The 27,301-nt window shown below is 59.1% G+C and overlaps 6 protein-coding genes, 1 long non-coding RNA gene, 3 other non-coding genes and 1 pseudogene across 11 annotated transcripts; 6 read left to right on the forward strand and 5 right to left on the reverse strand.

Moving 5' to 3' along the window:
* Positions 1-843: 843 nt before the first annotated feature.
* On the reverse strand, positions 844-1,198 carry LOC132349861 (small EDRK-rich factor 2-like; annotated as a pseudogene).
* Positions 1,199-2,109: 911 nt separating this feature from the next.
* On the forward strand, positions 2,110-4,890 carry NDUFB10 (NADH:ubiquinone oxidoreductase subunit B10). Of its 2 annotated transcripts, none has more exons than XM_059896372.1 (4): positions 2,110-2,363; positions 3,711-3,864; positions 4,323-4,462; positions 4,726-4,890. In XM_059896372.1, the coding sequence occupies exons 1-4, from the start codon at positions 2,216-2,218 to the stop codon at positions 4,827-4,829; spliced, it is 546 nt and encodes a 181-aa protein (XP_059752355.1). In that variant the 5' UTR covers positions 2,110-2,215; the 3' UTR covers positions 4,830-4,890. The 2 variants fall into 2 exon arrangements, with proteins under 2 accessions (XP_059752355.1, XP_059752356.1); XM_059896373.1 differs by having other exon boundaries at positions 2,112-2,363; positions 3,726-3,864.
* A 249-nt stretch (positions 4,891-5,139) lies between these two features.
* On the reverse strand, positions 5,140-6,985 carry RPS2 (ribosomal protein S2). Its single transcript, XM_059898441.1, has 7 exons — positions 6,755-6,985; positions 6,577-6,666; positions 6,332-6,439; positions 5,902-6,075; positions 5,662-5,821; positions 5,351-5,442; positions 5,140-5,258 (listed from the first exon to the last, which is right to left on the reverse strand). Exons 1-7 carry the CDS (start codon positions 6,947-6,949, stop codon positions 5,178-5,180), a joined length of 900 nt encoding a protein of 299 aa, XP_059754424.1. The 5' UTR covers positions 6,950-6,985; the 3' UTR covers positions 5,140-5,177.
* LOC132350109 (small nucleolar RNA SNORA64/SNORA10 family) lies at positions 5,509-5,635 on the reverse strand. Its single transcript, XR_009497855.1, has one exon. It is a non-coding gene; the product is annotated as a small nucleolar RNA SNORA64/SNORA10 family (small nucleolar RNA).
* LOC132350108 (small nucleolar RNA SNORA64/SNORA10 family) lies at positions 6,145-6,278 on the reverse strand. Its single transcript, XR_009497854.1, has one exon. It is a non-coding gene; the product is annotated as a small nucleolar RNA SNORA64/SNORA10 family (small nucleolar RNA).
* Positions 6,986-7,392: 407 nt separating the features above from the next.
* Positions 7,393-7,756, forward strand: LOC132349750 (uncharacterized). Its single transcript, XR_009497739.1, has 2 exons — positions 7,393-7,493; positions 7,663-7,756. It is a non-coding gene; the product is annotated as an uncharacterized LOC132349750 (long non-coding RNA).
* On the forward strand, positions 7,454-7,580 carry LOC132350064 (small nucleolar RNA ACA64). The gene has a single exon (XR_009497819.1). It is a non-coding gene; the product is annotated as a small nucleolar RNA ACA64 (small nucleolar RNA).
* Positions 7,757-9,291: 1,535 nt separating the features above from the next.
* Positions 9,292-11,350, forward strand: RNF151 (ring finger protein 151). Its single transcript, XM_059898442.1, has 3 exons — positions 9,292-9,486; positions 9,815-9,911; positions 10,670-11,350. The coding sequence occupies exons 1-3, from the start codon at positions 9,320-9,322 to the stop codon at positions 11,150-11,152; spliced, it is 747 nt and encodes a 248-aa protein (XP_059754425.1). The 5' UTR covers positions 9,292-9,319; the 3' UTR covers positions 11,153-11,350.
* A 795-nt stretch (positions 11,351-12,145) lies between these two features.
* On the forward strand, positions 12,146-18,457 carry TBL3 (transducin beta like 3). The gene is made up of 22 exons (XM_059898439.1): positions 12,146-12,261; positions 13,775-13,826; positions 13,907-14,002; positions 14,088-14,135; positions 14,240-14,381; positions 14,471-14,555; positions 14,649-14,819; positions 14,904-14,979; positions 15,052-15,145; positions 15,231-15,412; positions 15,505-15,646; positions 15,747-15,805; positions 15,890-15,993; positions 16,469-16,616; positions 16,702-16,932; positions 17,006-17,076; positions 17,160-17,316; positions 17,396-17,454; positions 17,708-17,811; positions 17,913-17,984; positions 18,073-18,231; positions 18,315-18,457. Exons 1-22 carry the CDS (start codon positions 12,221-12,223, stop codon positions 18,422-18,424), a joined length of 2,403 nt encoding a protein of 800 aa, XP_059754422.1. The 5' UTR covers positions 12,146-12,220; the 3' UTR covers positions 18,425-18,457.
* A 150-nt stretch (positions 18,458-18,607) lies between these two features.
* NOXO1 (NADPH oxidase organizer 1) lies at positions 18,608-21,700 on the reverse strand. The gene is made up of 8 exons (XM_059898440.1): positions 21,179-21,700; positions 21,004-21,084; positions 20,747-20,822; positions 20,468-20,645; positions 20,117-20,298; positions 19,904-20,017; positions 19,159-19,276; positions 18,608-19,078 (listed from the first exon to the last, which is right to left on the reverse strand). Exons 1-8 carry the CDS (start codon positions 21,242-21,244, stop codon positions 18,811-18,813), a joined length of 1,083 nt encoding a protein of 360 aa, XP_059754423.1. The 5' UTR covers positions 21,245-21,700; the 3' UTR covers positions 18,608-18,810.
* A 2,370-nt stretch (positions 21,701-24,070) lies between these two features.
* Positions 24,071-26,626, forward strand: GFER (growth factor, augmenter of liver regeneration). Its single transcript, XM_059896135.1, has 3 exons — positions 24,071-24,424; positions 24,778-24,974; positions 25,906-26,626. Exons 1-3 carry the CDS (start codon positions 24,164-24,166, stop codon positions 26,066-26,068), a joined length of 621 nt encoding a protein of 206 aa, XP_059752118.1. The 5' UTR covers positions 24,071-24,163; the 3' UTR covers positions 26,069-26,626.
* Positions 26,627-27,301: the final 675 nt, after the last annotated feature.

Here is a 27,301-nt window from a genome sequence, read left to right on the forward strand (position 1 = left end):
TCAATCAAGGTCCCTTGACTCTAGTAGCTATGAGCCAAGAACACTTAGGATACTTTTTTATTTTAATATTTATTTATTTGGTTGCATCGGGTCTTAGTTGCAGCAGGCGGGCTCCTTAGTTTCGGCATGCATGTGGGATCTAGTTCCCTGACCAGGGATTGAACCCCAGGCCCCCTGCATTGGGAGCGCAGAGTCTTAACCACTGCACCACCAGGGAAGTCCCTTAAGATAATTTTATGAACTTAAATTTTTTTTTATACTTTTTAAAAATAAATTTATTTATTTATATTTTATTTTTGGCTGTGTTGGTTCTTCGTTGCTGCGTGCAGGCTTCCTCTAGTTGTGGCGAGCAGGAGCTACTCTTCACTGCAGTGCGCAGGCTTCTCATTACAGTGGCTTCTCTTGTTGCGGAGCACGGGCTCTAGGCGCGCGGGCTTCAGTAGTTGTGGCTTGTGGGCTCTAGAGCGCAGGATCAGTAGTTGTGGCGGATGGGCTTAGTTGCTCCATGGCATGTGGGATCTTCCCGGACCAGGGCTCGAACCCGTGTCCCCTGCATTGGCAGGCGGATTCTTAACCACTACGCCACCAGGGAAGTCCCTGAAATCTTTTATTTTTTAATTCAAAGATTTTATGGTTCTAAAGTTCTGTAATTGTAGAATCAGAGTTTTACAGGCCTAAGATATCTCTGCAGGTCTGTGGATTTTGCATCCCTGGGTGCTAAAATTCTATGCTACTAAAATCTACAATTCTTTGTTTTTGTCATTGTTTTTGAATGACAAAGCTACTTTTAATACTTTGGGCTGAGTCCTGCAGGAAAAAAATCACTGGGAAGGGGTAAACCCCTCAGCCCAGAAATGGCCCTGGGGGAGAGGGGCTCCCTGAAGGAAGGTAGCACAGGAGCGACATGTTGCAGACTCAGGGCCAAAGGGAACACCCTCGGTGCTGGGCCTGGGAGCACACGGTGGGGGCTCCAGCCACACAGGCCAAGGGCCAGAGGGTTAGACATGGAGCCACAAAGCTGCTTGGGTTCCTCCCTCTCATTTGCCTTTTTCTGCTTCTGCTGCATGATCTCTGAGTCTGTCCGCTGCTGGGTGGCAGCAGAAAGCCATCATCTGGGTGCTTTCCCTTAACTGAGTACTATACTCTGCTTTCTCATATTCCTCTGGTGGGCGAGCTCGTGCTGGTTACTGAGGGTCATGCGATGACTCCGGCCCACCTCCACTGGGTCCCCTCGTTCAGCCCGACATTGCAGGCCAATGTTATAATTAGTTGAGTGTGACAGTTTCTAAGAGTTCATGATTTGAAGATTTAAGGTTACTATGATTCCGGATTCTGTGCATCCATAGAGTTAATGACTGACCCCAGCCTCTGGGCAGGAAGTGACCAGCACCCATCCTCCCTGGTGCTAGCCAGGGGGTGTGCCAGGTATGGAGATCACAGAGGGTGGCCAGTAGGGCCCTGGTCAGTGGAGCTGCCTCAAGGGCACAACAGTGCTCAGGGCCAGGATGGAACCCTCAGAACCAAAACAGAGTGCCCTGTGCCCAGGGTAGGAGCCACTTCTCCCTAGTCGGGGGGTGGGGGTGGGGGGGCAAACCCTACCTTCTGTGCTGCCCCAGGCAGCCCCCTCTCCAAGCTCAGTGGCATCAGCCAGTCCATGAGGGGCCCTGGCAGACACAATGGAGCTCAGAGAGGGATGTAGGGAATGGACAATCCAGGAGGGCTTCCTGGAAGAGTACAGCCTTTGGCAGCTTGTGTTATCTGTTGACTTTGTTATTTGCTCTACCGGCCTGAGTTCTCCAGAAGAGCCGAGCTGTGTTCATCATCCTGCTCCCTGCTGCACTTGGCACGTGCCTACACGCCATCCGAACTGAATGAATAGTTTCCTTACTCCTGTGTCTGTCTCCCCTTAGAATGTAAATAGGGATCTCTGTTTCCTTCACCGCTGATACCAGCGCCCAGCACACAGTAGGCGCTCGTCGCGAGTGCAATGGCGCTGCGGTCCTATGAGGGGGCGCTCGCACTGCGAAGCATCTCCCGAGGCCACACTTGAGCAGGCGGGGCGAACTACAAGTCCCATGGTGCCTCGCGGGCGCCGGCCGTCCTGCGCAGGCGCGGCCGCTCTCCGGTGTCCTCTGTGCGGGCGAACTAGGCCGCGGGACCAAGGCGGAGGCCGCGGGAGCGCGTCTGAGAGTCGAGCCCGCCGCGCGCCGCCGCCATGCCGGACAGCTGGGACAACAACGTGTACCCCGAGCCCCCGCGCCGCACGCCGGCGCCCTCGCCGCAGACCTCTCTGACCAACCCTATCACCTATTTTACGAAGGCTTTCGACCTCCTCGTGGACCGGCCAGTGACCCTCGCGAGAGGTACGAGCCCCAGCCGGGCCTTGCGCCCCGGGGCCCCCCAACCGTTCCCGGGCCCCCCGCACCCGTCACTCAGCCTGGACCCCCACTGCACCCCAGGCTTCACCTCTTGGGACGCCCCAACTCACACACACACCAAGAGCCCTCACTGCTGTATGGCCCCAGCCGCCGTCCACGGACCCCTGGTCTCCGGCCTCTCTCAAATGTTAGGGGCTGTTTGCTGATCGAAGTCATCTGCGTCCTGAGGCTTGTTAGATCCCACTCTCCCTGCACGCTTTGCATCCTGCGTTTTGCACAGCAGGCGGTCACAGAGGGCTGTTGAGGTACAGGGGTTCTCCCAACCCTTTGCATGCCTGCAAAATGGCCCGGGTGGTCACTAATGGCCGAGGCCCCTTCCACCTACGTGTGCTGTAACTTGCCCTGCGTGTGTGCCCACGCTTGAGAGCTGCCCAAATTCCGCCATCTCTGGTCCAAACTAGGTGAACGTTTTAAACCATCGTTGTCCAGTTTGTGGTTCAGCCATCTTGGTGGTGCAGCAGGCAGAGCATAATGCCCTTAGTCCCTAGTGCCAGGCGATTCATTCATGCACCTAATTAATCAATCCATTCGTTCAACAACAGAACATTTGGGGTGCATAGCATGCTCTGGTGGCTCTTTGTCGGGGGAGGAACCACCCCCACCCCACCCCACCCCGCCCCAAGGTCTGGAAAAGACAGTAGTGGATCTGCTCCCTCTTTTGTATAGCAGTTTTCTAGAAAGTTTTTTATACGTCTGGATGGATGAGATCTCACTAGGTCTAACTTGTTCATTTACCCATGGGGAAGTTGAGGCCGGAAGGTCAGCAGTAGCAGAACTGGGACTGGAATCCCTGCTGGTGGCTCCCTGTTGGGGCCTCTTTGCCTCCACAGTGGAATCCCCGTGCTCTGGGGGAGCCGGGCCGGCAGGAGGGACTGTAGCAGGGTGTGGGCTTGCAGAGAACGGGCTCTGAATCCTGCCATCTCTCAGAGCCTGGGTCTCCTCTCTGTAAATGAAAAGGATCTGCCCCCCATAGGGTTATCGTGGGGACAAAGTGAGTTAATGTATTATGCAACACAGGGTGGTTCCTGGCTTACAAGAAACTCCATAAACGGTAGACATTGCCATTTGTAGCCCAGTCCTTTACAGGACTGTCTGCCAGCCCACACCTCTTCTTTGGGAGTCCAATTGCCAGTCTTTGTAAAAGCTGAGAACATTTGGGAAACCTGCCTCTTCCACGGCTTATGAGAAATACAAAGCTAAGAGCCCTTTCAAACTGTGGCTTGTCCAAACCAACAGGGCCTTTGGACTTGGGGTTTTCTCTTTGCACCTGAGGTTTTCTTTTTGCAGAGTTTATAGAGCGGCAGCACGCCAAGAACAGGTATTATTACTACCACCGTGAGTTCTGCCGCGTGCCGGACATCACTGAGTGCAAGGAAAAGGACATATTGTGCATGTTTGAAGCAGAAATGCAATGGAGAAGAGACTAGTAAGTTCTCCCCCTTGGGCTTCTTCTTTTAGTCAGTGAATACTACGGAAAGCCCTGTGCAATGAGCATATTCCCTCCCGATGCCATGAGATGGTGGCCAACCCAGATCTAGGGGTGGAGGGCCCAGACCACAGGGCTCCCAGGCCCTGCCTTCATTTTACTTTCCGAGTACAGGGAATCCTTATAGACTTAGACCAGCGGTCCCCAACCTTTTTGGCACCAGGGACCAGTTTCATGGAAGACAGCTTTTCCACGGGGTGGCGGTGGGGGAGGAGGTTCAGACAGTAATGCGAGCGACGGGGAGTGGCAGATGAAGCTTCGCTGGCTCACGCGCCTGCCACCCAACGCCCACCGCCTGCTGTGCAGCCCGGTTCCTAACAGGCCATGGACCGTAGTGGTCTACGGCCCTGGGGGTTGGGGACCCCTGTTGTTCACCATCTTTCTCATTTTCCTTTCAGCAAAGTTGATCAGGAAATCGTCAACATTATCCAGGAAAGGCTAAAGGCCTGTCAGCAGAGGGAAGGTGAGAGCTACAGGCAGAACTGTGCCAAGGAGCTGGAGCAGTTCACCCAGGTGGCCAAGGCCTACCAGGACCGCTGTGAGTCAGCTCCACCCCAGCCTGCCCCCAGCTACTCCTGCTTCTGCCACCTCACTTCACAGTCCTCCTTCCAGTCTCCACACAGCTGGGTACTAAACATTTTGCTAATTAGCCCAGTCTCTGGTGGTTGTAGAAAAAAATCACCTTACCTCATCCCTTGTCTGCTCAGTAACTTGTCTTAACCGCCTGAGCCCTCCCTGCATGGAGAAAAGACCACAAATTCCCATCATGGACCATGACTCCCCTCCCCATCTCTTTCCCAGATCATGACCTGGGGGCCCATTATTCTGCCAGGAAGTGCCTGGCAAAACAGAAGCAGAGGATGCTGGCAGAGAGAAAAGCCGCCAAAGAGGCTGCTGCTGCCTGAGGCAGCTCGAACCACCTCACGTGTCTGTCGCTGTTGCTAAAATAAAGAGTAATGGAATCTCTGTGGTGTCATCTTTAGCCCCCAACCTTGACACACTGATAAGCTTTATTCAGATTTCTCATCTTACTGGCCCCATTTCCCTTCCAAATTCAGCCACCACTAAACTTGAGAATAGGGAGTTCCCTGATGGTCCAGCGGGTTAGGGGCTCTGCACTTTCACTGCTGGGGGCCTGGGTTCAACCCCTGGTCGGGAAACGAAGATCCCACAAGCTTCATGGTACGGCCCCCCCAAAAAAACAAGACAACTATATAAACTAGCTTCAATCACTTTATTTTTCTTATAGAAAACTATGTGGTGGCTACAGCTGGAGCCTGGGTCCTCTGCACGGAAACTCTGGTGTGGGTCTTCACAAGATGGTCAGTGAATTCCTAGAAAGACAAGAGGCTTCAGTTGTAACAAAACAGACTGCTACCCTTTGCTTTGCCCGGCCTGCCTAACAGGGTAGCGGGGCAGGCAGTACCTGATACGGAGACTTGGTGAACACCGTCTCTTTCCAGAGATCAGGAGTGAGATAACTGTAGGTCTTGGAAATGGCATCAAAAGTGGCCTTGGCTGAAAAAGAGAAAATAGGAGAGGATTAGTGAACTAACCTGAGATGAACCCCCAGTTACAGCAAGAAGCTGTCGCACTCCTAGGAACAGAAAGGCCACTGTGGGCCAGTCTGTCGTGCATTAGGAGGGCCTTCCTCTCTCTCTCAAAATACACCAACCACACACAGAATGTGACTGAGCAGAGCTGAGAGAAGCCAGAGTCTACATGTCGGCCACCTACCGAAGTTGCCCAGCGTTGCAGTGCAGCCCCTGGCAGAGGTGTAGCAGTCGTCAATTCCGGCCATCATCAGTAGCTTCTTGGGCACAGGGGCTGAGACGATGCCAGTGCCCCTGGGGGCAGGGATGAGGCGCACCAGCACAGAGCCACAGCGGCCAGTCACCTGGGAAGGGGTAGAGTCAGGAGATGGGCTGGAGAGTCTGCACCACTGCAGGCCCTGCCATGCACCACCATCCAGCCTACCTTGCAAGGGACAGTATGGGGCTTGCCAATCTTGTTCCCCCAGTAGCCTCGTCGCACGGGGACGATGGAGAGCTTGGCCAGAATGATGGCCCCACGGATGGCAGTGGCTACCTCCTTGGAGCACTTCACACCCAAACCAACATGTCCGTTGTAATCCCCGATGGCGACAAACGCCTGCAAAGAGACTGACGTGGTTGGTGGTCCACTGCCCTTCATAACGTCAGTAGCCACCAACCGCACAGGGTCTGTTGTGCCCCTCAAGGAAAGACTGGCCACCAGGAGACCTATCTGAGATCCTGAGGAGATCCTTTCTCTCTCTCCCCATTACGAAAGTCACACGCGTGAAGACAAGTGCAACCATGCAGAGCTGAGAGAGTCTCAAAAAAACCTTTGGTAGAAACAGCCTAGGAAAATAAGATGGCTGGGTTACCTTGAACCTGGTCCGCTGGCCAGCACGGGTCTGCTTTTGCACAGGCATAATCTTCAAAACCTCGTCCTTGAGAGATGCCCCCAAGAAAAAGTCAATGATCTCAGATTCCTACAAGAAAAAAATGTGACAAAACTGTTTAATAACACCAAAGGTGGAGCCTAGGACCCCTCAATGTCCAACCAATGACAAAGCTCCCTCGACCCCAGGCCAAGGCCCCACCCAAAAAAAAAAAAACCTGTGTTTACCTTGATGGGCAAAGAAAAGAGATAGATCTCCTCCAGGGACTTGATCTTCATGTCCTTGACCAAGCGGCCCAGCTTGGTGACGGGGAGCCACTGGAAGAGGAAAAGGCGCAGCAGGTGCCCAGGACCGCCTTCCCGGTGCCGTCCAAGGGCCCGCCTCACGCGCATAGCGCAGACCTACCTCCTTGTCCTCGGCCTTGCCTCCGCGAGCTCCGCGGCCTCGGCCCCGGCCGCGACCCCGGCCCCGGCCCCGGCCCCGGACGCCGCTGCCGAAGCCTCCGCGGAAGCCACCACGGCCTCCCATGCCAGGGCCCCCGGGGCCTCCGGGGCCTCCGGGGCCTCCGGGCCCTCCCGCAGCACCGGCGTCATCCGCCATTTGCTAAAAAGAGTAACAAGAACCAGCCAGTCAGTGAGGCCCTGGCATCTACGGACGCCTCGGGCGCCCAGACCGGGCTTCAGCCCCAGAGCACGGGCGCACCAGCCCGGAAGCTGGCCGATGGCGGCGGATTCCCACCGCCCAGGCCCACCGGCCGCCGCTACTAACGCGGATACTCACGTGTTTTTAGGGAAAAAAAGAAAGAAGCCGCCCCCAAGGGAGTCTTTATATAGCGCCAAGCGCCGCGAGATCTCGGCTGTCCCACCCCAATCGCTCTTGCGCCAAGGGCCTATAAAACAGCCTGTGATTGGCTCCGAGGGGCCCCGCCCCCGCCGAGCTCTGCGAGTGCCTGCGTGTGTGCGGCCCCGGAATCTGCGCGACTGGGACGCTGCTATAAGGGGCATGCTCGGCCTCTACCTCGTATTCTCTGGCTGCAGGTAGGTCTGTTCAGAAGGTGCTTCGGTCTGGCACTTTGCGGTGCTGTGGGGTGATTGGGAGATCGGCGTTGGTTGAAAATCACCTGAGGCTTTGGCCGTGGCCGCAGGTGAGACTCGGCGCCCAGAGCCACCGGGGGCCTCAGCTCACCGCCCGCTCCTCCGTGTGGGGAGGTGAAACCCAGGCCCCGACACGCGCCGCCGCTCCGGGCTCGGTTGCGGCCGCTCTCATGTTCTGGACTCTGGTACCTGATCCCTGATCTCGTCTTCTACACGCAGGATACCTGGATGCTCAGAGCCTGAGGCCGACGACGCCATGACCGCGGGGGAAGGAGGGCTCTGCTTTCGTTTTTCAATAAAGCTGTTGATCTAATTCATCCGTGTGTGGGTGTTCTTGATCCCCCGACTACCATCCTGGAAAACGCATCTGCTGACGTGGGGACCGAGGTGTGCTGTGGAGGAGAGACCTTTGTGGGACACCTCTTCCAGGCCAGCTCAACTCTGCTGTGGATGCCACGCAGGGGTAGAACCCGGTTTTGGAGGTTGGCAGGTGATTTCTAAGATCCCACCCTCCAAAAGCGGCAGAGCCAGGTTTGAAACCATATTATTTCTACCCACAGCCCGTATCTTCTACATCAGCATGTAAAGTACCTTGAGCTTGAGGTGAGTCAGGCTGAATCAGCAAAACACTAACAAGGGTGGGAGTGTAAGACTTGCAGCTCAGAGGCTTGCAGTGGCTCCCTACTGCTCTCAGGAAAGGGTTAGGGCCTTTAGGATTTGATGAGCTCAACACTCAGTGGTATTGAAACTGCAGTTCTCTGTTCTGTGCCTCACACATGGAAATTGGTTTCCCTACATCTTTCCTCATAGGCCTACCCAGGCGGTCAGCCTACCTGCTCTGGGAGGCTCTCCCACATGCTAGGCTCCTGCTGCGGTACCACGGAAATCTGATCCTCACTCCTGGTCTGTACCCTGGAGCTAGCTCCATAGGTCTCTGATCCTAAGAGATCTGGTGATGAGTCAATGTCTAAACCCCCTGAGCTCTTGGGGGTCTGGCTACCTGGGCAGCCTATTTGAGGAAGGAGAGGGGAACAGTCCCTGCACTCCTGCTGGAGCCTCATCTTTGGGGAAGTAGCCCCTGGAAGCTTGGTTCCAGCCTTAGTGCTATTTGAAGATGGCTGTCAGCCACCCCAAACGCAGAGGCAAGGCAGGGGCTCCAGAGACCTATGCCGGGTCTGGGCTGCCCCGTGACTCTCGAGAGGGGAGCAAGAGCCAGGTGGTGCCCTGGGCCAGGGCTGTGATTGGCCTGAGCTGGACAATGCCACTGTGATGTCAGCCTGCTCCTGCTATGAAATGGGGGTTCCTGAGCCCCAGCGGTCAGTGGAGCTGCCATCCAGACAGAGATCATGGTGAGCTTTTAGACCTGTCCAGAGCTGGACCCCATTCCTCACTAAGATGATGTGCACAGTGGGGTACAAGCTCCCAAATAGGACACGGAAACCTTTCAGAGGGCTCTGGCCAAGTCTTTTTTTTTTAAATAGTATTTATTTATTTGGTTGCACTGGGTCTTAGTTGTGGCTCGCGGGCTCCTTAGTTGAGGCTTGAGAACTCTTAGTTGCAGCATGCATGTGGGATCTAGTTCCCTGACCAGGGATCGAACCCGGGCCCCCTGCATTGGGAGCACAGATTCTTATCCACTGTGCCATCAGGGAAGTCCCTCTGGGCAAGTGTTAACTCCAGGCCAAGGCCAGCTTCTACAGCTGGAGGTTGGTAGTCATGGGGGGTCTTGACCCTCACCGCTGTCACCTCAAAGTGGGTGCTGACCCAGCCCTCCACTTGGGGCTCTCATGTGGCCCACCTCCCACCCAAAGCTTCCTGGGGTCCTTCTCTGGGCATGTGGAGTGGGGAGCCAGATCCTAGTCCCAGCCAGGCCCTGATGCTGGCCTGGCCTTTGCAGAGTGGCGGGTATGATCTCAACCTCTTCGCCAGCCCTCCCGACTGCAACTTCCTGTGCTCTGTCTGCCATGGAGTTCTCAAGAGGCCGATGAGGTTGCCATGCAGCCACATCTTCTGCAAGAAGTGCATCCTCCCGTGGCTAGCCAGGTGCTACTGGGCACCCAAAAGGCTGGGAGGGCAGGGGTGGGGCTGGGAGCCATTCCTGGGGCCCAGAACAGAGAGGAAGGTCAGCCAAACAATGGGTCATGACGGCCATAAAGTTCAGCTGCCAAATCTCCTGGGACACTAATGTATGTGAGTCTGGTCACCCTGTGGTATCTGCAGCCCTTAGCCCCAGCCTCAGAGCTGAGAGCTCCCTATAAAGCCCTCTTATGTCTCTTCCAACTAAAGAGAAGGAGGGACCACCAGGGGAGGCATGTTGCTGCCACTTGCTCTCCTCCCACTCCCAACAATCACCCCCACTCATGTCTCCTAGACAAAAGACCTGTCCGTGCTGCAGGAAAGAGGTGACACAGAAAAAGATGGTCCATGTGAATAAACTCCGGAAGATCATTGGCCGCCTGGAAGTCAAGGTAGCTCAAAACACCCACTCCCACCACCCTACCCTCCTCACCCCTGTAGGGGTGGGGTGCAGAGCCAGAAGAGGGGTTGAAAAGAATCCCATCCTCAGAACTGAGGGTTTCTACACTAACAGACTGCCCTCCTTGAAGTCATCAGACTTGGCTGAATTTGAGTCACTTCTCTACCGCTTACTTGCTGTGTGACTTTGGGCATGTTACCTAACCTTTCTGAGCTCCAGGAGCCCCAGCTGTAAAATGGGGATTATAGAGGATGGAGTGTCTGTTGTGCTGCCCATTACTCTCCAGCCCCGTAGTTTTATAGATGGGGAAATTGAGATTTTTTTTTTTTTTTAAAACCTGACTGGGCAGTTCCCTCATGGTCTAGTGGTTAGGATTCAGTGCTTTCACTGCCATGGCTCAGGTTCAATCCCTGGTCGGGGAACTAAGATCCCACAAGCCACACAGTGGAACCAAAAAAAAAAAACCTGGCATACAAACAATCCACCAGACCATGTAACTCCCTGTTCTCTAAACCTCAGGTCCTGTCCCCCTCCTCTCAGAGATCTAGATTTTTCCCACCTCCAAGCATTTGCTCCACTGTTTCCCTCTCTCCACCAAGCCAGTGGTACATAAGAGCTTGGGAGGCTCCCAGTTCAGTGGTTCCTGCTCAGTGGAATGCCATGGATGGAGGATTCTATGGGGGGCGGCCGGCTCATGGCTGGCAGTGTCTCACCTGGTTTGGCTCACACGATGCTCTCCTCCACCCCCAGTGCAAGAACGCCGAAGCTGGCTGCCTGGTGACGTGCCCCCTGGCCCATCGGAAGGGGCACCAGGACTCATGCCCTTTCGAGCTGATGGCCTGTCCCAACGAGGGGTGCACGTCGCGGGTGCCTCGTGGGAACCTGGCCGAGCACCGGCAGAATTGCCAGCATGGTGCCCATCAGCGCTGCCCCCTGGGCTGCGGGGCCACCCTGGGCCCGGCTGAACGCGCAAGCCACAACTGCTACCGTGAGCTGCGCGAGGCCTGGTGCCAGCGCCAGGAGCGCTGCCGGACCCTGGTGCTGTGCCTGCTACAGCGCATTCGCAAGGTGTACCGGTCTGCCAACCTCATCCGCCGGCAGCTGGCCCAGCTCGGAGAGTTCCTGGAAGATGACGGCCTGCTCTTGGGTGCCCCGCAAGAGGAGGCTGAGGCCCCCCCAGAAGGCAGCATTGGGGCTGAGATGTGGGGGGCCCAGGGCCAAGCTACCTTGTAAATAGGGGAGTAAATAAACGCAGAGCCCAGGCCTGGCCGCCTCACCACCGCTGTGCTTGCTGGCCTCACGCCTCCCCCTCCAGGCATTACCTCATCTGAAAGGGACATCTTGGCCTGTTTCCCTGGACCTTTCCAAGTTCTTTCCCACCAGTTCTTCACACTGGCTCACCGGCTTCTCTGGTGTCTCCCAAGTGCCTAGAACAGTGCTTTGCACGTGGAATGTGCTCAATGAATATTTGAACGACTCTGAAATCACCCGATTTATTAATTTACCTGCGATATTTCTCATACTATACCGGAAGCCCTAAGGCAGAGCCCGGTTCACAGGCTCTATCTGCTAACTCACCACACCTGACCACTCTTGCCCCAAATCCCAGAATGCCAAGGGGGCAGGAGTCTTGGGATTACTTTAGTAAACATTTCCTACGAATACCTTTTTTGCTTTTTTAAAATTCATTTATTTATTTATAAATAAAAATGCGCACAGCCTTTTGCTGCGGCGAGCCGGGTCTACTCTTCTTGCGGTGAGCGGGCTTCTCACTGCAGTGGCTTCTCTTGTTGCGTAGCACGGGCTCTAGGCGCACAGGCTTCAGTAGTTGTGGCTTGCGGGCTCTAGAGCGCAGGCTCAGTAGTTCTGGCGCAGGGGTTTAACTTTAGTTCATTTGCAGCATGTGGGATCTTCCCGGACCGGGGTTCGAACTCATATCTCCTGCAGTGGCAGGCGGATTGTTAACCACTGAGCCACTAGGGAAGTTCCCGAACACCTTTTTAAATGTCCAGTAAAATGACAGGCAGCTGGAGACCCCAGCACGCTGCCAGTCGGCCCCAGCCGCTTCCACGTTGTTCTACAGCCAGCCCTCTAGGCCGGAAACGCTTCTGCCATCTTCCGCTTCTGACGCCGCTCCGCTGCCCACAGCAAAGATGTCGCCAAGGCCGTAGCGCTGGTGACGTCACAGTAGTTGCCGGCTGTGACGCCATCTCCCGGCGCCGACAGTGTGGTGTGGCGCCCAGGTCTCCTTCACGCGGCGGCGGCGGCGGCGGCGGCGGCGGCGGCAGTGGCAGTGGCGACATGGCGGAGGCGGCGGCCGGAGTGGGCCGCTTTAAGTCCAAGTGAGCCGGGGCGCCGCCGGGGGAGGGAGCCGGCTTCGCAGCCGGAGTAGCCAAGGCGCCTGGCGTGGGTCCTGCACCCATTCGGTTTGGGGATGGGGTGAGGGCTGTATACGGACAGGCCCGCGGCGTCTTCGCGGGAGAGCCGGCACTGACTGCTCTCGGAGGGCGGGCACTGAAGTCCCGCCGGGTGCAGCTGGCTTCCGCTACTTAAACTTGGAGCCGGTTTGGGGAGGGGGAGGGGGACAAGAAATCCCAGAGAGGGAGGAAAGGGCGAACTGAGCACAGGTCGAGGCTAGTCCTAGACGGGAGCGGGACTCCCCAGCGCTCAAGTAGCGGGAGAAGAACCACCTCTGGGGCAGGCAGCCTGGGGGGGTTTCATCTGCTGTCCCTCTTCTCCGGGGAGCAGGAAGAGAGGTCAGGAGATGGGCTGGTCCTCCGTGGTCAGGAAGCCCTCAATCCCGTGCTTTTTCAACCCCCAAACTTATGCTGAACATCTCAGTGCTCAGTGCCCGGGACTAGACAGACTCAGCCTCGCCTTGTGCAGCAGTCTGGTGGGATAAACATATTAAGCAAATCGTTTCTATCAGGGCCTGTAATACGCATTAGCAAGGGGAAGCCCTGATGCCAAGACAATCTGTTGGACGGTCGAGTGGGTTCAGGGGGGCTCCGTTTCATCTTGGCTGTCAGGCTTCCTCCAGCGGAGTCAGCCAGGCACCTTTGAAATTCGGGAAGAGAGACCCAGGCCACATACAGGGAACAGCCCGTGTGAACACAAAGAGTCAGGAGACACCCGTCGAGGCAGGGTCTTGTAAACGTGTAAGGAGAGCGGAGGGCTTTAAGGCAGGGTGATGACATGAACAGAGTTATGTTCTAGAAGGCCTCCCTGGGAGCAGGGTTTGAGAGAGTGATACGGACCAAGTGAAGAGGCTGGAGCAGCTCCCCGGAGAGGAGAGTGCAGTGGCTTGGACCAGCATGGAAGTATCCGAGAGGGAGGGGAGAGGACAGCCTGACAGCTTTGCTGAAATGAGAATCTGCTCAGAGAGTGGGATGGAGGAAGGAGCCAGGCTTAGGGAAGGGGCAGGCTGGACCTCAGGGATGAAAATGTTGAGGAAGATGTTGAAGAGAATGTTGCTCTGGGCTGGTATCCCAGCCTGGCCTCTCATGGCCAGCAGGGGGCCCCCAAGGCCTGGGTTCCTCCATACTGGGGAGTCTCTGGGAAGACTTGGACTGCCCTGGGACCTGTGTGGATCACGGACCAGCCCAGGGTCCCAAATCTTCTGTAACATGGGGGTACCAACACCCACCTCACAGTACAGTTGAGAGAGTTAAAGAAAGGAACAGTAGAAGAGCTCGTCACTCTCCCTCCCTCATGTCCCCTGCATCCCTGCTGTTACCCAGGAACTCTTCAAGGGTAGGGCCCTATTGGGTTGATCTCTGGGAGAGCACCTAGCGCAGGGCTGGACACTGAGGACCAAGGGGTGGGTGGTTCACTCTCTCCCCGTCTTTCCTCCAGTTATGCTGTCGAGCGCAAGATCGAGCCTTTCTACAAGGGCGGGAAGGTGCAGGTACTGGCCCAGGGGAGCAGAGTGGTGGGGCAGGCAGGGGCTGAAAAGTGTTGCCTTGACTGAGACCCCTTTGTCACTAGCTGGATCAGACTGGGCAGCACCTCTTCTGTGTCTGTGGCACCAGAGTCAACATCCTGGATGTGGCCTCAGGGACTATGCTGCAGAGCCTGGAGCAGGTGCGGGCGGGGGAGGGTCAGGGTAAGGGGCTGGTGGGGGGGCAGCCTATTCTCATGGCACCCTGTGCGTTCACTCTTGCCCCAGGAGGACCAGGAGGACATCACTGCCTTTGATCTCAGCCCCGATGACAAGGTATATGGGACCGGGACAAGAGGTGGGCTCTGGTACCTCCCAACCAGAGTTGATGAGGACGGGGTCCATGCCTCTGCCTCCAGCTGAACTGCATGCTCCCCCAGGTGCTGGTGACAGCCAGCCGGGCACTGCTGCTGGCTCAGTGGGCCTGGCAAGAGGGCAGCATCACCCGCCTGTGGAAGGCAATACACACAGCCCCTGTGGCCACCATGGCCTTTGACCCCACCTCCACGCTGTTAGCCACAGGTAGGACCCCGGCTGGGTAGAGGGGCTGGCTAGAGCCAGGCAGGGGGCTTTGGGCATACAGCCCCCGCACCTCAAATACATTCCCACAGGCGGCTGTGATGGGGCCGTGCGTGTCTGGGATGTCGTGCGGCACTATGGGACACACCACTTTCGGGGCTCACCGGGCGTCATACAGTGAGTAGGGGTGGAGGAGGGAGGGAGGGTGTGTGGGTGGGGTGGCACAGTCAGGGTGGCACAGCTCATCAGCCCCACCCCACCTGCCTGCAGTTTGGTGGCCTTCCACCCGGACCCCGCACGCCTGCTCCTCTTCTCCTCAGCCGCAGACACCAGCATCCGCGTGTGGTCGCTGCAGGAGCAGTCGTGCCTGGCCATACTGACTGCCCACTACAGCGCTGTCACTTCTCTGACTTTCAGTGCCGATGGTCACACCATGCTCAGGTCAGTGGCCAGCCACCCAGGCCTTGGCAGGAAAGGGAGGGCCACAGCTGAGACTCGGGAACTGAGGTGGCTGTTTACCCCCAGCTCAGGCCGTGACAAGATCTGCATTGTTTGGGACCTGCAGAGCCTCCAGGCCACGAGGACCGTGCCGGTGTTTGAGGTGGGGCACCAGGGCCAGTGAGTGGGGCGGGGTGGGAGGTGGGGCTGCCACCTCTGACCTGCTCGTCCTCAGAGTGTGGAGGCTGCGGTTCTGTTGCCAGAGGAGCCGGCACCAGAGCTGGGTGTGAAGTCTGCAGGCCTGCACTTCCTGACAGCTGGCGACCAAGGTGGGTGGGGCCAGGCCAGGGCAGGCAGCAGGAGTAAGGGAGGCCTGTGGACCTGTGAGTCCCAGCGGCCCTTGTCCCCACACAGGCACACTGCGCGTGTGGGAGGTGGCCTCTGGGCAGTGTGTCCATGCACAACGGCAGCTGCCAGGCCCCGGGCAGGAGCTGACCCACTGCACCCTGGCCCGAGCCGCTGGCCTGCTCCTCAGCGTCACTGCCGACCACAACCTGCTGCTCTATGAGGCCCGCTCCCTGCAGCTGCAGAAACAGGTGAGCAAGTGCTGCCCCTGCTCGGCCCACAGCCCAGGATGCCACCCCTTCACTCACACAGGCCCCGGCCTGTGTCCCTCCCGCCCCCACAGTTTGCCGGCTACAGTGAGGAGGTGTTGGACGTCCGGTTCCTCGGGCCCGAGGATTCCCACATTGTGGTGGCCTCTAACAGCCCCTGCCTGAAAGTATTTGAGCTGCAGACATCCGCCTGCCAGATTCTCCACGGCCACACAGGTGAGGGCGCCAGGCCAGCACCCCCGGACTTCACCCAGGACTGGATTGCCCCGCCTTGCCACAACTGTTCTCTAGCCATGTCCTCTCCACCTTTTTCTAGACATTGTGCTGGCCCTAGATGTGTTCCGGAAGGGGTGGCTCTTCGTTAGTTGTGCCAAGGTGAAGCACCACGAGAGGTGGGGGGGGACAGGGCCCCGGGTCGGGAAGCCCAGCCCAGCCTCTCGTCACCCATCCCATCCCCAGGATCAGAGCATCTGCGTCTGGAGGATGAACAAGGCGGGCAAGGTGGCCTGTGTGGCTCAGGGCTCTGGACACACACACAGCGTGGGCACCATTTGTTGCTCAAGGTAGCGGTTCAGGGCTGGGGTCCAGGGTGTCATGGAGGCAGAGGCAGGTTTCGCCTTGCTTTCTGAGTCTCCAGCCCAGGAATGTGGACTAGAGGACAGGGGCTGGGGCATCCCCAGATGCTACTGTAGGAGGTTCCTAAGAAGTGATCTTAAGGTTGTGTGGTTAAAAGGGGAGGGGTGTTAGACCAGGGACAATGACACTAAGCAGCGTCCAGGGGGAGAGGGTGCTCTTTAGGCCTGGGGCTCCCATTGCTGGGACCAAGTCCCCAGGTTTGACAGCACTGAGGGCAGGCAGTGCAGACTCGAGTGGAAGCAGGTGGTCCCAGAGGTGTTCAGGCGGTGGCACATTAGTTCACATTCCGGGACAGTCTTTCTGGTTTGGACCAGGGTCTGACAGGCCTGAGCTGTGGTGCGCTGCAGACAGGTCTGGCCAGGGCTCAGCAGGTGTCTCCCCCTCCCCCAAATCGGGCCTCAGGCTGAAGGAGACCTTCCTGGTGACGGGCAGCCAGGACTGCACTGTGAAGCTGTGGCCCCTCCCTGAAGCCCTGCCATCCAAGAGCACAGGCCCCGATGGTGGCCCTGTCCTCCTACAGGCCCAGGCCACACAGCACTGCCACGACAAGGTGACCGCACGCAGCACACAGGTGGGGTCGTAGCAGGGCCCTTGCTGGGATGGGGATCTGAGCTGCTGCCTGCTCCCACCACCAGGACATCAACAGTGTGGCCATAGCCCCCAACGACAAGCTGCTGGCCACGGGGTCACAGGACCGCACGGCCAAACTCTGGGCCCTGCCACAGTGCCAGTTGCTGGGCGTCTTCTCGGGCCACCGGCGTGGCCTCTGGTGTGTCCAGTTTTCACCCATGGACCAGGTGTTGGCTACGGCCTCGGCCGATGGCACCGTCAAGCTCTGGGCACTGCAGGACTTCAGCTGCCTCAAGGTAAGCCGCCCTCAGCCCAGGCCTGGCCCCCCACCTGGTGACACCTCACACCTCCCCTCTCCTCACCCTGCAGACATTCGAGGGACATGATGCTTCTGTGCTGAAGGTGGCCTTTGTGAGTCGCGGCACACAGCTGCTGTCCAGGTGAGTGGGTGAGGGCGGGGCAGGGTTAGGGGTGAGCTGGGGGCAGGCCCCAGGGCTGAGCCCCCTCCCAATCCTGAACCCAGCGGCTCTGATGGGCTCGTGAAGCTCTGGACCATCAAGAACAATGAGTGTGTGAGGACGCTGGACGCCCACGAGGACAAGGTCTGGGGGCTGCACTGCAGCCGGCTGGATGACCATGCCCTCACTGGCGCCAGCGACTCTTGCGTCATCCTCTGGAAGGTGTGTGGCCTGGGGTGAGGTGGGGGGACAGTGGGCAGGACAGCGTGGGTGTGCCAGTCTGACCCCAGTCTGACCCCAGGATGTGACCGAGGCGGAGCAGGCAGAGGAGCAGGCCAAGAGAGAGGAGCAGGTGGTCAAGTGAGTTGGGGGTCTCCACCCAACCCCGCCCGGCAAGTCCCATGCGTTAGCACCACCCCCGCCCCTTGGAGTAGGGCACATTGGCGTCCCTTCTCTCTATATCTTGGGGAAACCGAGGCTCGGAGCAGCAACACAGCTCACCCCCAGCGGGTGCTCAGGCCCGGGCTGCAGACTCCTCAGCCAGCCCCTGATGGCTCTGCCTTCAGCCCTAGCCAGGTCCCCGAGTGGTCCTGTCCCCTCCTTCCCCCACCAGGCAGCAAGAACTGGACAACCTGCTACACGAGAAGCGGTACCTGCGGGCGCTGGGCCTGGCCATCTCTCTAGACCGGCCCCACACTGTGCTGACTGTCATCCAGGGTCAGTGCTGCCTCGGGCCAGACAGGCGGGGCGGGGGGTAGTCTCTCGGGTCCTTGGTGCCCCTTCCCCAGGGCTCAGTCTCCTCTCTCCTCCTCCCATAGCTATCCAAAGGGACCCCGAGTCCTGCGAGAAGCTGGAAGCCACGGTGCTCCAACTGCGGCGAGACCAGAAAGGTCTGGGGCGGGCAGGTCGGGGCTGGATGGTGCCTAGTAAGGCTGGGGTGGCCCAGCAGGCAGGTCTGACAGTCCCCGTCACCCACAGAGGCCTTGCTGCGCTTCTGTGTCACGTGGAACACCAACTCACGGCACTGCCACGAAGCCCAGGCCGTGCTGGGTGTGCTCCTGCGGCACGAGGCCCCGGAAGAGCTGCTGGCCTACGACGGTGTGCGGGCCTCACTTGAGGCCCTGCTGCCCTACACTGGTATGTAGGCCCAGCCCCGGGTGGGCGCAGGGGGCCGTCCAGCCAGACTCCACCTACCCTGATTGCCTGCTGTCCTCCCCCAGAGCGGCACTTTCAACGGCTCAGCCGGATGCTGCAAGCAGCCACCTTCCTGGACTTCCTATGGCACAACATGAAGCTGCCCACCCTCCCCGCGGCCCCCGTGGCCCTCTGAAACACACCAAAATATGTACTTTGCTATCTCGGCTCCCTGTGTCTGTCTGGGCTTTGTCTCACCCCAGGTCCTGGACCACTGCCTGGGCCAGCCTGAGGCTGGGCCCACCAGCCAGCCCCACCCCCACTCTCTGGCCCAAGATCCCCCAGTCCCTGCCCCTCAGCACAGACACTGGGTGGGGGTCAGTCAGGAGAACTTTACTCAGAAGACGAGGGAGAGTGTAGTCTCCTTGCCCCACCAGCCAGGGAATCCCACCCTCAACTGCGCATCCCACAGCCCTGAGGCTGATGTGGCTGCCAGCCATCATCCTTGGGGTCTGGAGCCTCTGGCCTGCCGCTCCAGCTGTGGGGTGCACAGCGCAGCCCTTCCATATGTGCCACACACTCTCAAGGGGGTCCGTGACACCCTGGGTCCTGCCCTAGTGCCTTACGGGTGATGGTGCAGCAGCAGCTCTGAATGGCACTCCGAGATGGTCGGGCAGGCACGGTAGGCGGCAGGGTTGTGGCCTGGGGGGACTTGGGGGAGCTTTGGGCCTCGCCCTCCCTGTCCTCCCCACCATTTACCCTGAGGTGGAGCCATGGTCCGCTGAGGAGTGTGCCCAGCCCATCAGGCTGCAGCATTGCAGCTGGAAGAAGACCAGTGTGGCCTCGGAACCTGCGGGGGAGGGCGGGGTTTGGTTAGCACTGGGCCCTACCCCTGTTAGACTGGGCCCACCAGAGCCCCACCCCACGCACCTGCACAGCCACCAACCACGGTCTGACGTTTCTAGCACATGCACGCGTGCCCCTGCGGGCACAGACAGCTCGTCGGCTTGGCTGCTCTCGTAGGCATGGGAAGCACAGAACTGGGACCCTGGGAATGGATCCTTGGTGGTCACCACAGAGGCCAGGGCCCCACTTCTTGGTCCCTGCATCATCTGCTGAATCACCACCTCCGGGCTCCCCTCTGGATCTCTGCTGACACCAGGGACTGCTTTAAAACCCAGTGTGGGGCTTCCCTGGTGGCGCAGTGGTTAAGAATCCGCCTGCCAATGCAGGGGACACGGGTTCGAGCCCTGGTCCAGGAAGATCCCACATGTCACAGAAATAAGCCGGTGCGCCACAGCTCCTGAGCCTGCGCTCTAGAGCCCACGAGCCACAACTACTGAAGCCCGCGCACCTAGAGCCTGTGCTCCACAACAAGAGAAGCCACTGCAATGAGAAGCCTGTGCACCGCAAGGAAGAGTAGCCCTTGCTCGCTGCAACTAGAGGAAGCCTGTGCACAGCAACGAAGAACCAATGCAGCCAAAAATAATAAATAAATAAATAAAAAACCCAGTGGGGCTCCGGCTCACTGTGGGGACCAAGCACACGCTACAGGGCCACTGGCACCCCCTGGTCATCCCATGGCCTCACTCCCCTGGCTTGCATGCTTCTTGTGACTCAGCTTTGCTGAACACTGCCCCGTGGTGGTGGGTGTGGGGAGGAGGGTTAGTCTCACCACTGCTCCCTAGGGACCGTTCCCCATCTCGTCCCTGGCCCAGGGCCACCTCTTCCAAGTAGGGAGCAGGAAACCATGCCGTCTGCTGGTCCTCATTCGCAACCAGCCACCAGCCTGTGCCCAAGATAAGGGCAAGGGGTGTTTTGGTTCCTGAGGCCCACTGACATCCCAGGGGGCAGAAGGGCGTGTCCCCAGACTCCTGCCCAGGCCCACCTGAGGGGTGTCGCAGCAGCACATCTAGGGCCTCCTGGGCCCGAGCATGGAAGGGCTGGCCCCATGTGTCCTGGGTGCTGAAGGGCTGCAGGCAGCGCAGGCTCTGAGCCTCCAGGCTGCGGATGGCAGGGCTGCCCGTGGGGCCTGGCAGGGGCTCTTGCGGGGCAGGCAGGATCACCAGGCTGGTGAGGGTGCAGGTGAGAGGTGGGTGGATGGGAAGTGTGGGAACTGCTTGGCATCCCCCACACGTCCATCCAGCCTCCGAGCCTCCCGTCCTCATTGGCCCTTCCTCCACCCTGCCTCCCCCATCTTCCAGATGCTTCTGCTGACAGTTGGGGGTGGGTCAGGCACCTGCCAGGTGGCAGCGCAGGCTCCAAGTCCATGGGTTGTGGTGCAAAGAAGCCAGTGAGCACCGGGCTGTGGGCCACACGCTCCCCTGCCGCCAGCAGCGCCCTTGAGTAGGTCTCCAGCAGCTGCAGGCGCGCCAGGCCTCGGCCAGTGCGGCCCCAGTGCACCAACAACGATGCATCTGTGGGCAGGATAGGGACTGACCGTGAGACAGCACCCCCAGGGCTCCCCGCATCAGACTGCTGCCTCCCCCACCCCTCCTGGGATCCTTGCTGGCCTGACCTGGAAGCTTGGGGAGAATGCGGTCAGATCTCCGCAGCAGACCAGCTTCCACTGGAAAGGTCTCCTTGAGGGTTTTCTGAGGGCGAGAAGGAGCATGTCGGTCTCCGAGGGCCCACTGGTTCCCCTGGGAGGGCGGGGGTCCCTTTCCAGGATCTTAGGGGCTGGAAGCCCGAGTGGGCACAAGGGCAGGCAATGGGGGGTGGTCACGGGTGGGTCATGCAGTTGGGGGAAGTCGGGGTGGCTCCAAACTCACTCACATGGAGTCTCCTGAACTCCTCCCAGCTTCTTCGTGCAAAGGTGTCGCTGTCATCCGACCAGCACACGGAAAAGGTGAACGTCTGTTAGATGAAAGGTTGAGGGCTTCTTGGAGGCACTAGGCCAGGAACTCCCTCCCTCTCCCTTGGGGCTGGCAGGGGTCCCGTCGGTCCCCACCTGGAGCCTGTCTGTCTGTACCATAGCTGCCCCGCTCACAGACACTGGGTGCCGGGGGCCTGCCATCGCTGTGGCCTCCCCAGATCTCCGTCACAGGTTTCTGGAGTCTGTCGGGTGTGGTCAAGCGTCCCACTGCCTCCCTGCCTACATGGGGAGGAGGGGAGGCCTTGGGTACCCAGAAGACTGTTTGGAATTCCCCGGCAATGCCCCAGACCTGCCAGGTCCTTGCTGTACTTCCCTGCCCGTGACTGGGTCCTTCACAGCTTCCTCACCGCACCCCTAGCCTGTAGAGGGGCAGGAGCACAGGGCTCCGTGGGTGGGAGGAGAAGCAAAGAAAGAGTGGAGGGGCTGGGGCTGGGACTGTGGCCTGAGGCCCTCCTGCTGGAGTCTGGCCATGGCTGGAGGAGGAGGAGAAGGAAGAGCCATCAAAGTGCCGCCAGGCCTGGCCACACCTCCCGGCTCTCCCACACCCTGTGTAGTGCTGAGATCGGTCAGAGCCACCTGCCGGGTGTGCCCTTTGGTTCTGTCTTTGAACTCCCTGGGGAGCTAACTGCTGTCATCATCAGGAACCAGTGACCCAGTGTTAAAGGCTTTAAGTGCTTTGTTTGGCTTAATCCTCACATTGGAGGAAAGGTCTCTGTAATGTCCCCAAATCACAGAGGAGGAAATTTGTGTTAAATGGATATTAACTGTCAGGGTTTTTTTCATCATGTGTTGGGGAGAGGCGGATGTCACAGTTTTACCCCGTAGGTTCCCCTGTGGTGGAGAGACTTGGGGCAGGATGAAGAGGGTCCATCTCTAGTCACCAGCGCTTGGGGGATGGGGGAGGTGGTGACTAGGACTGTTTTGAGAGCCATCTCTGAATTCATGATTTATCATAGTTTGCTGCAAACACAGCCTCTGAGATCAGGATGACCATCCCCCCACTAACTGGGGTGGTGAAGGGAAGGCCCTAGAATCCCCAGACAGATGGTGTGCCCAGGTGCCCCACATCTCTGGACTGCTTCCTTATAGGGGAGATTTTTGGAGCCCCATCCAACCCTGGCACACAGTGGTTCTTCCCCCTGTTGGAGCCACCAGCTCTGTGTTGAGACTCCCTCTACCCCAAGCCCTCGAGGGAGGGGTCAGCCTCTATGGCATCCCTCCAGGAAACCACTCTGGCCTTGACAAAAGGCCAGAGTGTATCTGTCCAACCAGTGGCTCTCTTTGAAACCTTTGTGTGTCTGTCCAACCAGTGGCTCTCTCTGAAACCTTCAAACCTTCCCTAGTCTTGGCCCAGGCAATGAACACTTGTGGACATAGGCCTAATTTTTGCAAGGTGCCTTCAGCACAGCTGTCACACTTGCGATTCTCAGTGGGGGCCACTGGCCTGGTAGGGTACAGGGTGGGACAGATCCTGCTCCCTTGGAAGACAGAGGAGAGAAGTGGGAGAAGGGCCAGCTTACTCACAGCCAGGGACCTAGAAAGATGCTGAGGCCTCTCCCTATGCCAACTGAGAGCCCCTGCTCTACACCCCCAGCAACCTAGATCCTTTCCACTCTTTCTTTCTCAACACCCCCTACCCTCATCTCTCACCTGGACAACTACCAACAGCCCCATCCTCCCCCAAAGCCTGTGCTCCTCACTTGCTCCCATGAAATCCACTCTTCAGAGGAATCTTTGCAAAACAGAAATGGGATCAGGCCAGGGTACCCTGCCCAAAACTTCCCAGCACCTTCCCAGGGTCCTCAGAATAAATTCCCAGCTGCCATGGCAGTTGATGATGTCCTTGGTGGGTCCCTGGCCACCTCTGGATCTCTCCTCCCACCACCCTTCCCAGGTCCTGTCCCACTGGCCTTGCAAGAAGCCAAGATCCTCCTCCCTCCTGCCTTGGCCTTGACTGCCCTCCTCAGTTGATTCCTCATCCTTCAGGCCACTGCCTAAGGGTGACCTCCTCAAGGAGGCCTCCCAGATTTACCACGCCCTGTTCATGGCCCCCATCACAGTTTGTACCTGAACATTTATTAGTGTGACTCTTTTTTGTTTGTTTGGTTTTGTTTTTTCCGTCTTGACCACTGGACTATGAGCTGAGGAGGTCAGAGACGGACGAATCTTGCTCCTTGCACTGACCAGTGCCTAGAACAGTGCTTAGAACAGATTAGGCACTACACAAATACTTGCAGAGTGAATTAATGTACATATGGAAGCAGAGGTATCCCTGAGGCCACTCCCGACGTGGGTTTAACCTCTTCAAGTAGGCTGTAGGATTCGGGGGAGGTGGGGGAGAGGGGCCGCTCGGTACTCGCGGGAGCCCAGAGACGCACCTCCTCCTTTGCAGGCACGGCCCCGCCCCGCGTTGCCAGGCGCCCGTTGCCATGGCGCCGGTCGCCAAGGTGGATCCCCTGGACCCCCGGCACCAACAGCACGCCCTCTGTGCGCTCACGGCCCAGCTGGGCGCTCCCCCAACTGAGGGCACAGAGCCAAGCCGCGGGCACGCGGGACGGTCAGAGCGGAGCAATGGGGGCATCGCGGACCGCAACACGGACGTGGCCGAGGCCGCAGCCCGAGGCCGCGGCACGGCCAGGGCGCGTCTTCCACAACACGCTGCTCTTCTACTGGAGGAGGCGGGAGCGCAGCCACGGACGACGCAGGTCGGGCACGGGCCGTGGAACGAGGCCCAGGGGCGCGGCCAGGGCTCGGGCCTCCGGTTCCGCGCGCACCCCGGCCCGGGCCTCCGGCGCGTCCTTAGCCCGGACCCCTGTCTCTGGCTCTGCCGCTTGCCGGGCGCGGACCAAGTCCCCCAGCCCCGCCTCCAGGCCGGACACCGCCCCGGGCCCCACCCCCGGCCCCAGCCCCGGCCCCAGCTCAGGCCCAGCGCCCTCGCCCGCGGCGCGCGCGCCCGGCTCCTGTGGCCGCGCCCTGGCGGCGGCGCGCGCGCTGGCCTGGAGGCCGACTTGGAAGCCCATCTGGAGGCCGACCTGGCCCGGCAGGCATTGCGCGGGCAACATGGCGGCGCCCGGGGAGCGGGGGAGCTTCGGCGGTGGGAGCCTCTTCTCCTTTCTGCCCGGCGGCGCGCGCTCCGAGGTGATGGACGACCTGGTGACGGACGCGCGCGGCCGGGGCGCGGGGCGGAGAGATTCCGCCGCTTCGGCGCGGACGCCATCCCAGGCGCCGGCCTCCGATTCTCAGGTCGCCGAGGACGCCTCCCGGAGGCGGCCCTGCCGGGCCTGCGTGGACTTCAAGTCGTGGATGCGGACACAGCAGAAGGTGCAGATGCAGGGGGGAGCCACCTCCCCTCAGAGGCCCGCGAGCCCTGCTGACTCCTAGCCCCGGCCCCCACACCTTGTTTTCAAGCACCCCGGGCAGACTTCCCAAGACCCAGGCCGAGCGTTCCCACAGGCCCTAAGCCTGAGAGACTTTGCCCCCCGGGTTTGGCTGTTCCTAAACCTTGCCCCCAAGGTAACCCTGGCCTTTCGGCTCTTAGCCACATGTGGGCTGGATCGGCTTCAGGACTTCTGTCTCCAGTGAGCGGGCCTCCGGCTGGTGGGGAATAAAGGGCAGCTTTGTAGGTTTCTGGTTGGGGAAAACCGAACTGACCCTTGGTCGGCCTCCTTCCGCAGCGGGACAGCAAGTTTAGGGAAGATTGTCCTCCGGATCGCGAGGAACTGGGCCGCCACAGCTGGGCCGTCCTCCACACCCTGGCGGCCTACTATCCCGACCTGCCCACCCCAGAACAGCAGCAAGATATGGCTCAGTTCATACATTTATTTTCCAAGTTTTACCCGTGTGAGGAGTGTGCTGAAGACATAAGGAAAAGGTAAGTTGTGTCTGCACAGTCTGCAGGGAGCAGAGCATCCCACCTGGAGCCTGGGCCTGGGGCCCCTGGCTGATGTCATAAAGGGGAGCCTAGAGAAATAAGATGCAGAGGTGGCAGAGGGTTGCTGAGAGCAGGGACCACCAACAGAGAAGGGATTGGATCATCTGAGCCATCTTCTTTCTCCTCAAAGGCCAAGCTGTCTGGGGCTGCTGCTGGGTACTGCTTCTTTCTGCAGCCACAAGGCTTCCGGGGAGGGCTTCCCTCATGAGATCCCTTGCTTAGCACTGATGGAGGGTCTGGCAGGTTTCGGAGGACTCCACTTTGCCTAACTTCTGGAGCAGGACTGCCAATTTCAAGACCTTGGGAACTCACTGCTGTTGCTTCCAGGAGCCACCTTTTCTTCATTGGGGAGCCCAAGAACTGTTCTTTGGCACCCATGGCGTTTCTGGGCAGGATGTGGGGGGCAGGGCAGCCCTTGCTGTTTGAAGCCTGGGCATTTAGAACAAGGTCTCTTGCTGAGCTGATGCAGCAGGGCCACAGGTGCTAAGAAACAGATCTGGTTTTCAGTTTTGCCTCTATGCCAGCCCCACCCTTTCCACACACTGCCTGGGGCCAGGGACGCTGGGGTGAGGATTCCTGATTGTTACCAGGTTGTAAAGTTGAGGCCTCTGCCTCAATGTCTTGCCCAGGGCTCTTGACAGGGTTTGCAAAGCTCCCGAGGTGAGGGTTTGAGCGGGCCTAGGAGTCCACCAGGCCTTGCTGCTGCAGGGTCTGCCCCCTTCTGGGAATTCAGAGCATGAGGGCACTTCTGGGTGTAGCTCACAGCAGTGCCCCAGCTCTCCTCCCTGAATTGAGCAGGCAAGGAGCTGGTGGGGCGGGGACAGTGGGAGCACTGCCTGCCCTCCTCCTCCGTGTGCTCCCCCCCACGCAGGATATGCAGGAACCAGCCAGACACTCGCACTCGGGCCTGCTTCACCCAGTGGCTATGCCGCCTGCACAACGAGGTGAACCGCAAGCTAGGCAAGCCGGACTTCAACTGCTCGCTGGTGGACGAGCGCTGGCGCGACGGCTGGAAGGACGGTTCCTGTGACTAGAGGGCAGCCAAAGCCTGTGGGCGGCCTGGCCAGAGAGGGTGGGGCTCATTAAAGTGCGCGTCAGAGCCAGGGCCTGCCTTGTCTCAGTTGGGTGGTCCCCAGACGCTACCCGTGGAGCCCTTTCCCTCTCAGGTTCGGAGTGTAAGTGGAGGTACCCGTTGCAGGCACCCTCAGCCCGCGCCCCGTGGGGCTGCAGGTGAAGGAGGCAGGAGCAGCCTAGGCTGTCCCTTCCTCTCAGGATTCGGCCTTCCACCCACTCGACACCCTGCTGCCTACTTCCCCGCACAGGAAGGTGACAGGCCTGTCTGGGCTCCCCTGTGTCGCCGTTCCGGGCCAGGCCACTGTCTCCCCACGTTGTAGCTAGGGAAAGCTAGGGGTCAACAGGGACGGTAGCCCCAGAGGCTGTGTGCCATTTGCACTTCAGGAAAGAGGCCTGGGGGCTGAGCTCTGCTATGTGCCTTCCATCTGGCACGTGGCCTCGCAGAGCCGTCCCAGGCCTGTCAGAGGAGGCTCCGTGGAGCTTGAGACCAAAAATAAAATGCTGGAGAAGTGACTGAAGACCTGGCCTCAGTGTGTTTTGTGCTGGGATTTGCAACGATGGACAAGGCCTGCCCTCGTCCCTCTGTGGTCTCCTGCTTCCTCCTATCTGGGTTCTGGCTCCTTAGGAAGAGGGAGCAGTTCCAAGACAAGGGTGGGCCAGGATGTTCCAGGAACACCAAGGAGGCTGAGTTGCTGGAGCCAAGGGAGGATCAGAGAGGTGAGGGGAGGTCACATGGCAGGAGGTCCTCAAGGCCCCAGCAACGATATGGTTTTAACACCCAGCTCCCATGGAACATAGTGGAGGGTTTGGAGCAGAGGAATGGCAGAATGTGACTTTTGAAAGGTCCCTCTGGCTGTTGAGATGGAATGAGGCAGGCGTGGGCAAGAGGAGGCCGGGCAGGCACCCCTGGGGCAGCTGAGAGGGAAGCTCGCCCCAGGGTGAGTGGGAGGCCTCACCGGATACACTCTGAAGGTGGAGCCCAAGGTGGCTGTGGGGTTCTGGCCACTGGAAGGAGGGAGTTGCCCAGTGTATCAGTGAGATTCCGAAGGCTGTGAGTGGAGCAGATCTGGGGGTGACCTGGACCCAGCTTTTGGGCCTTCACATATCCTCTCAGCCACACCTGCTCCCAGGCATTGGCTCCCAGCTGGAACGGCCCAGCAACAGTGCGCCGTACCCCTGTGGTCGTACAGCTC

This window comes from Balaenoptera ricei, chromosome 15 (assembly GCF_028023285.1).
Source record: "Balaenoptera ricei isolate mBalRic1 chromosome 15, mBalRic1.hap2, whole genome shotgun sequence".
Classification (NCBI taxonomy): domain Eukaryota; kingdom Metazoa; phylum Chordata; class Mammalia; order Artiodactyla; family Balaenopteridae; genus Balaenoptera; species Balaenoptera ricei.

What these genes read in the sequence shown, in the direction of transcription:
- NOXO1 (XM_059898440.1), bottom strand. Translation starts at nt 21,244, where the DNA reads ATGGCAGGCCCCCGGCACCCAGTGTCTGTGAGCGGGGCAGCTATGGTA. An exon ending in TACAGACAGACAGGCTCCAG is followed by an intron (nt 21,085 to 21,178) that starts GTGGGGACCGAC and finishes TTCATCTAACAG; the next exon opens with ACGTTCACCTTTTCCGTGTG. An exon ending in GCTGCTGCGACACCCCTCAG is followed by an intron (nt 20,018 to 20,116) that starts GTGGGCCTGGGC and finishes TCTTGGGCACAG; the next exon opens with GCTGGTGGCTGGTTGCGAAT.
- RPS2 (XM_059898441.1), bottom strand. Translation starts at nt 6,949, where the DNA reads ATGGCGGATGACGCCGGTGCTGCGGGAGGGCCCGGAGGCCCCGGAGGC. An exon ending in GCCAGCGGACCAGGTTCAAG is followed by an intron (nt 6,076 to 6,331) that starts GTAACCCAGCCA and finishes GTCTCTTTGCAG; the next exon opens with GCGTTTGTCGCCATCGGGGA. An exon ending in TCACCAAGTCTCCGTATCAG is followed by an intron (nt 5,259 to 5,350) that starts GTACTGCCTGCC and finishes TTGTCTTTCTAG; the next exon opens with GAATTCACTGACCATCTTGT.
- TBL3 (XM_059898439.1), top strand. Translation starts at nt 12,221, where the DNA reads ATGGCGGAGGCGGCGGCCGGAGTGGGCCGCTTTAAGTCCAA. An exon ending in TCTTCGTTAGTTGTGCCAAG is followed by an intron (nt 15,806 to 15,889) that starts GTGAAGCACCAC and finishes TCCCATCCCCAG; the next exon opens with GATCAGAGCATCTGCGTCTG. An exon ending in GGCACCATTTGTTGCTCAAG is followed by an intron (nt 15,994 to 16,468) that starts GTAGCGGTTCAG and finishes ATCGGGCCTCAG; the next exon opens with GCTGAAGGAGACCTTCCTGG.
- GFER (XM_059896135.1), top strand. Translation starts at nt 24,164, where the DNA reads ATGGCGGCGCCCGGGGAGCGGGGGAGCTTCGGCGGTGGGAGCCTCTTC. An exon ending in GGATGCGGACACAGCAGAAG is followed by an intron (nt 24,425 to 24,777) that starts GTGCAGATGCAG and finishes CTCCTTCCGCAG; the next exon opens with CGGGACAGCAAGTTTAGGGA. An exon ending in GCTGAAGACATAAGGAAAAG is followed by an intron (nt 24,975 to 25,905) that starts GTAAGTTGTGTC and finishes CCCCCCACGCAG; the next exon opens with GATATGCAGGAACCAGCCAG.
- NDUFB10 (XM_059896372.1), top strand. Translation starts at nt 2,216, where the DNA reads ATGCCGGACAGCTGGGACAACAACGTGTACCCCGAGCCCCCGCGCCGC. An exon ending in GCCAGTGACCCTCGCGAGAG is followed by an intron (nt 2,364 to 3,710) that starts GTACGAGCCCCA and finishes TTTGCACCTGAG; the next exon opens with GTTTTCTTTTTGCAGAGTTT. An exon ending in CAAGGCCTACCAGGACCGCT is followed by an intron (nt 4,463 to 4,725) that starts GTGAGTCAGCTC and finishes TCTCTTTCCCAG; the next exon opens with ATCATGACCTGGGGGCCCAT.
- RNF151 (XM_059898442.1), top strand. Translation starts at nt 9,320, where the DNA reads ATGCTGGCCTGGCCTTTGCAGAGTGGCGGGTATGATCTCAACCTCTTC. An exon ending in ATCCTCCCGTGGCTAGCCAG is followed by an intron (nt 9,487 to 9,814) that starts GTGCTACTGGGC and finishes CATGTCTCCTAG; the next exon opens with ACAAAAGACCTGTCCGTGCT. An exon ending in TTGGCCGCCTGGAAGTCAAG is followed by an intron (nt 9,912 to 10,669) that starts GTAGCTCAAAAC and finishes CTCCACCCCCAG; the next exon opens with TGCAAGAACGCCGAAGCTGG.